The 10,364-nt window shown below is 48.2% G+C and overlaps 1 protein-coding gene across 1 annotated transcript in view; it reads right to left on the bottom strand.

The window, feature by feature from the left end:
- Window positions 1-10,364, bottom strand: part of ACSS1 (acyl-CoA synthetase short chain family member 1) — a 57,276-nt gene that overhangs the window by 42,569 nt on the left and 4,343 nt on the right. The window contains exon 2 of the mRNA XM_008141307.3: window positions 416-512. Coding sequence (XP_008139529.1) covers window positions 416-512 — 97 coding nt within the window. The remainder of the gene's footprint in view (window positions 1-415; window positions 513-10,364) is intronic.

Genomic DNA, 10,364 nt, shown 5'->3' with positions numbered 1-10,364 from the left:
TATGAGCGCACTGAGAGTAATTATAATAATTATGTCAGCGTGTATTTCATTCAGCTCGCATTCATGCTTACTTTTCCTGGGATGCGAGAACATGCCCAATGTTCCTTCATATTCAGACAACCAGGACACCTGCCCAGGACCAGACACACACTCACAGAACCGTGCCAACAGCCTCCCCAATGCCCTGAACATTCATCATCGCTGTTCCCCAAGAACCAGTTCCTTCTATGGGAATCTGAAGACAATGAGCATTGCCAAGTGAACAGGAAAGCCAGGCCTCCTCCAAACTGGGCAATTCTGGAAAACAGTTCAGCAGAGGCACCTGGTGCCAGCGTCTACAGCAGACACAGAGGCCCAGGAGACCCGTGGGGGGCGGGGGGCACCGAGATGCCTGCCGTCAGGGAGCACACAGTACCTGTAGGTGATCCTCACTTCAGTTCCGGGTTCGTCTCGCTCCCAGATCAAAGCAACACTCTCCGGGGACTTCTGAACATGCTGATCCAAGCAGTTGACTGCACAAAAACAGGTAAACAAACATCAGATGCGGTGTTCTCAGAGTCTGAATCAGGGGAGGGTCTGGTTTGCTGTGACCTGCACTACTCGCTGATGAGGTGGACCCTTCCCGCATCAAAGGTGAGGTGTCTACTTCCTTGGAAGGAGAAGGGTGATTGTCAGAGCTGGAAAAAACAAGACAATAACTACACAATTCCGTCTCACAGGTTTAGGGTGATCCCCTGTGGACTATCTGAGGCAGGTACTTCACACCAGTAGTCTCAAGCCCAGCCACACTTTGGTGTTACCTGGGCCTCCCCCACCAGGGACCCTGACCCAGTTGACCTTGTGGTTTCAAGGCTCCCTGGGTGGTGCTAATGGGCAGCTGGGGCTGAGCACCACAGCCTGAGCTGTTGGAAAGAATATTTCATGCAAATAGGATGCTCCTGATGCAATACAAGGTTCATGCAAGGGGCTCTCGTGTGTGGTAGAGATGCACACAGTCCAGGCCAAGGAGCCACATTCCTTCTCAGGTGTCCAGCCAGCACCCTAAAACCAGCCTCTGCTCCAAGGAGTGTTGCAATGATGGGGAAAGGCAATGCCGGTTTGCTGGAAGGCTCTGCTCCCCTCCCCCGGCTCTTACTCAAGCTTAGGTCACATGCCTTCCCATAAAGAGAAGAGGTCAGTTCCTCCAGTTTACTGTAAACCTGAAGATTGGTAAAATCATGTTCATTTGCTGACATCCTGTTCAAGGTGAGCTTAGCTGTGGCTGGGAATGCCAGCCTTTGAAGCCAGCCTTTCATTGCTCACCTCCCCAACAGCAGGGGAAATGAACATCACAAATAGCTGTTGGGGGTAGCAGCCATCTGTCCACCTGCTCTTCAGGTCACCCCAATGTCCAGGCATATAAATTTGTGAGTTTTTTCTCTTCGGGGCAGTTACTTATCTTCTTCAAATCAATCTCCTCCTAGTAACTGGGAGCTATTATCTCTAACTCAAGAGGCCGTGACCAGAAACAAATGAAATACTGAATGTTCAAGTACCATTATATAAATATAAGGTACTACGTTGCCAACTGATAAATACCATACTATGAGTTAGAGACTTTTAAATGGGATAACCGTTCTGACAAAAGTTATGGGAGATACAAAAGATCATATGATTCCTATAATTCTTGAGAGGGTGAACTCACTTGAAAATATTACATAGTTTAGTTTTTTGTTGTTGTTTGTTTTTTTGTGTGTGTGTGTGTGTGTGTGTGTGTGTGTGTGTGTATGAATTACATTTCCCCCTCTTGGGCTATTTTATTCTTATAATAAAAAATTTCATTTCAATTTCCTGGCTCCTAACAGGTATACAAATTATATGTCAAAAATTTTAAGTAAGAGGTAGATGTCATGGAAAAAAGTTACTAATACTATTATTGATGCAGAAAAGTTATTTGAATTATTAGAAAAATAGAAGAGAAGAAATGCAAAAAAAAAAAAAAAAAAACAGAAAAGAGGAAAAACAATATGAGAAACTGAGAAGAAGGGGCTTGGTGGTAGAACCTGGATTTATACAATAAGCCCAAATCAATGTGTGTGTGTGTGTGTGAGAGAGAGAGAGAGAGAGAGAGAGAGAGAGAGAGAGAGAGAGAGAATGGTCTGAAGTTGATAAATCAAATTTTCCCACTAAAGCTAGGGATCTCTGACTTCTCTTGAACAATTAGCAGCTGAGGACACACTCTCCCCTGGGAGCTAAGGCGGGAGCCATGCCTCAGAAGGGCGCGTCCTGTCCCCCCTCCACTGCCCGGCCCTGATGGAGTGGGAAGCAGTGACTCTAAGAAGGTCACGACAAGCCTCGGATGCCCAGCTCCTTGACCTGAGGACAGATGCTGAGAAAGGGCTGGAGGAGAAACAGGGTGAGTTAAAGCTGCGCACTGAGCAGGAGTCCGGCAGCAGGGCGTTGCTTCCATGCGTACGAGTGTTTGCTGGACCCTGGCTGCTCCAGGCATCACAGATGCAAACCCTTAACCCCACCCCAGATCAGTGCTGAGAAGACTGCAGGTGACAGGTGTGCACTCTTATCCGAGAAATCTGCTCCAACACACCTTCTCCCGCCCTGAGGTGGACCTTCTGAGTCACCCTGGAAAGTGGCCAGCTCAGGTATAGCTTAGGAAACAGTCTACAGGTGGTCGGTCCAGTGACCTGCCCAAGGCCGAGCCAAGGAAGCAACAGGAAGGGCCTCAAAACACCTTACCCGGGGCTCATCTACCCACATCACCTGCTCCCACGGCAGCCAAGGTTGCCAACACATGACCGTCCAACTTCGAACCTAGACCCTCAGTGCCACGGAGCCAAGAAGGGCATCCTGTGCCTGCTTTATGCCAAGCAGGAGGGCAGAGGTGCAGAAGGTGGAGGGGAAAGACATGCCCCATGATGGACAGCACCCAGAGTGTTGCTGGCTGGCCAGCGAGACCAGCCCTGTGTCCATCTCTTCCCAGGGCTGACAAATGGCAGGAAGGCACTGAGCCCAGGTGCAGTGTCCCTGGGTACCTTCCTGGAATACGGAGGTGCTGGACAAGTGGCCACCAAGACCCTGAGTGATCGGCCTCTCCCTAGGGCAGTGCCGATTCTGGTGAGCACCTTCCAGCCTCGGGACTTTCCCATGGTTCTTCCTTTCTGTGGCACACTGTCCCAGCCTCTCACCTACTGCCCACTCTCCTGCAGGTCCCGACCTACGCGTTCTCACGCTCGCAGTGAGCACTTCACGTCCCTTGGACCTCTAACTCATTGAGGTGTTTGCACTTGCTGACCCTCTGTGGGCAGGGGCCAGATGTCCTCTTCATATTTGCATACATGCAGCCTAAGCCAGAGCACAGAGCAGAGAAGCACCTCAGCTCTGGATGGTGGGCAGACCATTCGAGTCCTTGAGCTAAAGGACAATGATGGAGTCTAAATGGCACGAGGCTGGCCCCATGCCCAGGGGAGGGAACAGACCTCTTCCTGTCTTCATGGCTTTGTTCCTCAAGAAGTTCTCTTGTTGGACTAAGTCAGCACTTCTAAATCCCCCCCAGAACCTCCAAAGGACTTCTTAGCACACAGATTATGAGCCCACAACTACTGGAAGTCTGAGCGAGCAGATCTGGGTGGGCCTGAGATTTCCCCTCGAACAGATCCCAGTGACACCGTTGCTGCTGGTTCAGGCCCAGGCTCCCATAGACAGACATGCGTGGGTACCTCTACACGCATTCTACTTTGTATGTATATTCCCGGTTCCAGGGGGCTTTCTTTTCCCTACGGGGACAGGAGTGATCAAAAACACTGCCAGGGAGATGAAAGGTGGAGACTGCATGCACTTTCTTCCAGCCATGGACCAGATTTACAGCTAAACTACAGAGCAATCAACTTGAAAACCAACTGAAGGGTAGCTGATCTGAAATACTATTTCTAGGTAGCACTGAAGAAGCCACGTAGAGACTGGTAAGAGAAGTGGAGATGCAGAAAGGGAAAGTCCCCCTCGAGCAGGTGTGGCGGCTGACAGGCCGGACAGATATTGCCGCTGAAAAGCTCCCTCCCCCTGGGAGTGTGGAGGCTCAACCCCACACAGAGATCCCCAACCCAGAGCAACAGAGACGGGAAGAGTCTGTGTAGCATTGGGCAGAGGGATTCAGGGGGATCTGTCCACCTGGGAGACTCAGACCGCACCTACTGTTAGCAGCCGCAGCCGGAGAAGTTTGCTCCAGACTCTGACTGCTGGAGAGGTTGTGCGGCTGTGTTTGGGTCCAGCGGAGGGGTCTGTGGGCTGCACCCAGCAATGACTTTGAGGGACCCTCTACTTTCTGGAAAGGCATTGGGCAGAGAGCCCCAGTCAGTGACTAATCTGTGTGTCTTGGGGGGGAAAGGAATGTCTCTCCCACATTGAGCACAGGGCCGGAGCCCCTCACCCACCTGTGGGAGCCACCTGGTCTGCCCCAGCCTGCTGGCTGGCAGCACCCGGGAGCAGTGCAGGTCTGGGATTTTAGGCCCATACTACGGGGTTCACAGCCCAATCAGAGCTGGGGATTTCTGCCCCACTTTGCGGAGACCAGCCGCCCAAAGAGATCAGAGTCCTGCGCAGGGCTGATTTCCTGGCCCCTCCTCCATGGTTTGGTGGCACAGAGGAGCTGGGGTTTTGGGACTGTATCCCCCAAAGGAGGCTTCTGTCAGGGAGACAAAGAGGCGAGTGCTGAGCTCTGTGACTACACTGTGGAGAGGCAGATCTGAGCTTCCTGTGAGTTTCACCTCCAGACCCAGGAAGGAGAGGCAGTGCCCGTCCACTCCTGCAGGCTGCGGACACCACTCCCAACAGGAGGCTGCCTGGTTCAGCCTGTGAAGTTCTGGGTATCCCCGCTGGGTGAAGTTCTGTGGGGGATGGGAGAGCAGCTCACAGCAGGTCATTCAAAGTGTGAGTCCCCACCTGCAGGCTGGGCCCCAGACATCCTCAACAGGAGACTCTTGACCTATTCCGCTGAGCTCAGGGCGGCTGAACCTGGTACTGCAGAGGAGACTGCAGGCTGTAACCAGCCTGAACCTGCAGTGAGACCCCAGAGGGGGGGCTAGAGTTGGAGTCTCTGGCAGAGACTGAGGAGTTTGGCTTTGAATTTATCAGAAACAGAGCTCAAACCACACAAGACGCCAATCCAATTAGCCACACAAATGGCACATCCAAAGGGGAATCCTGGCAGACACCCAGCCCGAAAGGTTAACGACTGTGCCACTGAGCCCATCAAGACACCTCGAGATGGTATCTGCCCAGCAGTGTGCATGCCAGGGGTGGGGTTGAGCCTCATATTCAGCCAGCCTGAAGGTCAATCCCACCCACAAATGGGCCAACATCAATCAAGACCCAATTACAATAGGAGGGCCCAAATAACGCACACAAGAGACATTCCTAGAGCACCCAGCTCAGGAGATCAAGGAGATTGCACCACTGGGTCCCACAGGACACCTACTACAGAAGGCCACCCCACAAAGACTGGGAGTCATAGCAGTCCTATCTAATACACAGAATCAAACACAAAAAGAAAGCCAAAATGGGGAGACAAAGAATCAGGCCCCAAATGAAAAAGCAGGAGGAATCTCCAGTAAAAGAGCTAAATGAAATGGAGGCAAGCAATTTATCAGAAACAGAGCTCAAAGTAATGGTTATAAGGATACTCAAAAGCATAAAAAATGACATAGAAACCATGAAAAATAATAGGTTGAAAATTAAGAATGTCGTATCTGAAATACAGAATACACTGGAAAGAATAACCAGTAGGCTGAACCAAGCAGAGAGTTGGTCAGTGAATTAGAAGACAAGATAGAAAATAAGTCACTCAATCAGAGCAGGAAAAGAAAGAATAATTAAAAAGCAAGAGGACAGTTTAAGGATAGTTTGGCACAATGTGAAATGTAACAACATTGATAGGGATACCAGAGGGAGAAGAAAGTGAGCAAGTGATAGAGAACCTCTTTCCAAAATCCAGCACCCATTTTTGAGAAAAACTCTAAGCAAAGTGGAAACAGAGGGATTATACTTGAACATAATAAAGGCCCCAAATAGCCTTAGCAATCTTGAGAAAGAAGAACAAAATTGGAGGGATCACAATACTAGATATCAAACTATACTACAAGGCCACTGTCATCAATACAGCCTGGTACTGGCACAAGAACAGGCATATAGATTAATGGAACAGAACAGAGACTGTTCAGAAATTGTCCCATGCCATTATGATCATATCTAATAAAAGGGTAATATGCAAATTGACCATCACTCCAACACACAAGATGGCCACGCCCGTGTGGTCAAAGATGGCTGCCCCCATGTGGACACAAGATGGCCGCCACAAGATGGCCCTCAGGGGATGGCAGTTGTGGGCGATTAGGCATGCAGAGGAGGGCATTTGGGGGTGACCAGGCCTACAGGGGAGGGCAATTGTGTGTGATCAGGCCTGCAGGGGAGGGCAATTAGGGGTGACCAGGCCAGCAGGGGAGGGTAGGTGGGAGGGGACAAGGCCTACAGGGGAGGGCAGTTGGGGGGGGACCAGACCTGCAGGGGCAGGCACTTGGGAGCAACCAGGCCTGCAGGAAAGGGCAGTTGGGTGGGACCGGGCCTGCAGGAAAGGGCAGTTAGGAGCTACCAGGCTGGCAAGGGAGAGCAGTTAGGGGTTACCAGGCCAGCAGGGGAGGGCAGTTGGGGATGATGAGGCCTGCAGGGGAGGGCAGTTAGGGGCAACCAGGCCAGCAGGGGAGGGCAGTTAGGGGCTACCAGGCTGGCAGGGGAGGGCAGTTAGGGGCAATCAGGCTGGCAGGGGAGCAGTTAGGCATCGATCAGGCTGGCAGTGGAGTGGTTAGGGGGTGATCAGGCTGGCAGGCAGAAGCGCTTAGGGGCAATCAGGCAGGCAGGCAGGTGAGTGGTTGGGAGCCAGCAGTTCTGGATTGTGAGAGGGAGGTCCGACTGCCAGTTTAGGCCTGATCCCACTGGGATGGGGCCTAAACTGGCAGTCTGACATCCCTTGAGGGGTCCCAGATTGGAGACAGTGCAGACTGGACTGAGGGACACCTCCAGCCCCCTGTGCATGAATTTCGTGCACCGGGCCTCTAGTCAATTAATATTTGACAAAGGAGGCAAGCGCATACAATGGAATAAAGACAGTCTCTTCAATAAATGGTATTGGGAAAACTGGACAGCTACATGCAAAAAAATGAAACCAGACCACCAACTTACACCATATACAAAAATATACTCAAAATGGATAAGCAACTTAAATATACTTCGCAAAAACCATAAAAATCCGAGAAGAAAATAGGCAGCAAAATCTCAGATATCTCATGTAGCAGTATTTTTGCCAATACATCTCCTAGGGCCAGAAAAACAAAGGAAAGAATAAACAAATGGGACTACATCAAACTAAAAATGTTCTGCACAGCAAAAGAAACAATCAACAGATGAAAAGGGAACCCACTGTATGGGATAACATATTTGCCAACAATACACCTGATAAGGGATTAATTTCTAAAATATATAAAGAACTTGTATAACTCAACAATACAATTAAAAAATAGGCAAAGGACCTGAATAGACACTTTTCCAAAGAGGACATACAGATGACCAAGAGACACATGAAAAAATGCTCGACATCACTAATCACCAGGGAGATGTAAATTAAAACTGCAATGAGGTACCACCTCACACCTGTCAGAATGGCCACCAGCAACAAATCAACAAACAACGAGTGCTGGCAAGGATGTGGAGAAAAGGGAAACCTAGTACACTGACCTCTGGTCCATGTTCCCTGGGCCTGTGTAAGTGGTTTAGGACACAGTTCCAGCTGAGCCAGCTGGTGGGAATGCAGACTGTGGAAAACAGTATGGAGTTTCCTCAAAAAATTAAAAACAGAACTGCTATTTGACCCAGTGATCTCATGTCTTGGAATATATCCTAAGAATTCTGAAATAACAATCAGAAAGAATATATGCACCCCTATGTTCATAGAAGCATTATTTATAATACCTAAGATCTGGAAACAGCCCAAGTGCCCATCAGTAGATGAGTGGATAAAAAAAGCTGTGGTACATTTACACAATGGAATACTATACAGCTGTAAAAATGAAGGATCTTTCTGTTATCCTTTGCAACAGCATGGATGGACCTGGAGATGATTATGCTAAGCCAGTGATGGGCAACCTTTTGAGCTTGGTGTGTCAAACTTCGCCAAAAAAATGAGCATAACTCGGGTAGTGTGACACTTTGAGGAAAAATCATTATTTCGCGATATTTATAGTTTAAATAACATAAATGTATAATTGTTACATATAATTGTATTTAATAAACCTCAGTGGCCGTGTGTCATCAGAAATGGCTACGCGTGTCAGTGCTGACACGCGTGTCATAGGTTCGCCATCACTGTGCTAAGCAAAATAAGCCAGTCAGAGAAAGATAAGTATCACATGATCTCACTTATATATGGAATCTAAAGAACAAAATAAACTGATGAACAAAATAGGTTTAGAGGAGGCATGGATACATGAAGCAGACTGACAGATCTCAGAAGGGAGGGTGGGGAAGGAGATGGGAAAAGATTAACCAAAGTACATATATGCATATATGCACAACCCCTGGACACAGACAACAGTGTGATGGAGGCCTGGGTGGGGCAGGGGCTGGGTTGAGAGGGGCAAAGGCAGGGAAAATGGTGGACATCTGTAATACTGCCAACAATAAAAATAATAATAAATTTAAAAAAAAACTTGCCAGCTCTGTAAGACATCTGACCATGCCCTCACTTACATCACAGGTCAAACCCACCCTCCAGAGTCCATCCCTGTCCAAACACTCATCAAGCAGAAAGGACACACTTGTTATTTAATCTAAATGTCACTTTCTTAATCCAAAATGGGGGTAACAGTTCCTAACTCTGGGTGTGACAATAGGAATTAGATGCCATTGGAGTGTTTCCCGTCACAGGGTCAGGTTGTGTGCAGTGTTCCCAGGGATAGGCAATTTCTCAGCTGCCATGTTTTACACTCATTTGACATGGGCACCTAGAGGAAGCACAGTGCAGGGTCTGAGTGACAGTGGCCCTAAAACAGCATGGGATCTGTTGGCATTTAACACATACATATGGTTCCTGCTATTGCTCCAACTTCAGGGAGAAAAGCAAAGAAGGAAAGGAGAGAGCAAGGATAAAAGGAAGAAATTCTTGCTCCTCCACATTTTAAAGAGTCTCCACCCATAGAACTGAGCAGTGGGACAAGAAAATTCCGCTTACAAGCATTGCCAGGAAGAGTTGGGCAAGACCCTAATGCAATTTAAGGCTCAGCTCAAACCCCACCTCCTAACTCAAATTTCCCAGCAATGATCTCTCTTTCTCTCCAGCACCCAGTGGCCCACACCACATAACACTTAGTTATTCTGCCCAGTGATCCCATTCTGGGACACAATGCTGTCTCTGCTAAACTCTCCTCCGTCTAATTCATAAGGTCCCTGAGAGCAGGGACCATGTCCCTAAGATTCACATATCATGGGGGTGTGGATTGGGGGCTGACATCATAATTCTTCCCTTAGCAACTATAAATGCCTTGAGGAAGTTACCCTAGAGTGGATTTGCTCATTTACTGATTTGTGATTCATCTCCTCATCAGAATGCACTCAGTGGCACTGGGGCATTTTCTGCATTGCTCATCACTCTACATGAGTTGGAACCTTTATTTCCACATCTGCACAATGGGACCACCAACCACTTCACACTGGTGTCATGACAATGAGATGAGAAGAGGCTCCATCATGTTCACCTCAAGGCAGGTCTACCATTGAGCCTAACACAGCTCTGCAAATAGTTCAGCAATTACTGCTGATGGTTCATAGGTTTGGGTTTTTGTTTTTTGTTTGTTTGTTTGTTTGTTTGTTTTTTAAATAGGTTATAATATCCATTATAAAGATGGCACACACTTATGCAGGAATTTTCAAGAACTCCTGTCAGTTGTTTAAATACATCCTTCCCCTCCCCAACTTGAAGTGAACCCACATATAGAAATTCTATTTTAATCAAAAGAAACAAGGGAGTTAATATTCACAAAAGGATTCACAATGGGTTTTCCTTAAATAGAAAATCTCCCTGGCATGATGTAAGATATTACATCAGTCACAAAAATGGTACCTGCCAACTTTCCAGAAGCATCTGCCCTTTAAAGTAAGAGAGGCCTCTGAAAACTACGGACAATTCAGTCCCTTCTGGAGGACCTTTCTCCTAAGACCTGGGGTTACATTTTTCATTTCAAGTTCCTTGAAGGATCTTAGGCAAGTTACTTCAATTGCTGAGAAATAAGCAAAGCACAGGACTATAGTGCCTTGCGATTGTCAGTGTA

The sequence above is a fragment of the Eptesicus fuscus genome, chromosome 12, assembly GCF_027574615.1.
Source record: "Eptesicus fuscus isolate TK198812 chromosome 12, DD_ASM_mEF_20220401, whole genome shotgun sequence".
Lineage (NCBI taxonomy): Eukaryota > Metazoa > Chordata > Mammalia > Chiroptera > Vespertilionidae > Eptesicus > Eptesicus fuscus.
This window is presented reverse-complemented; position numbering and strand designations above follow the sequence as displayed.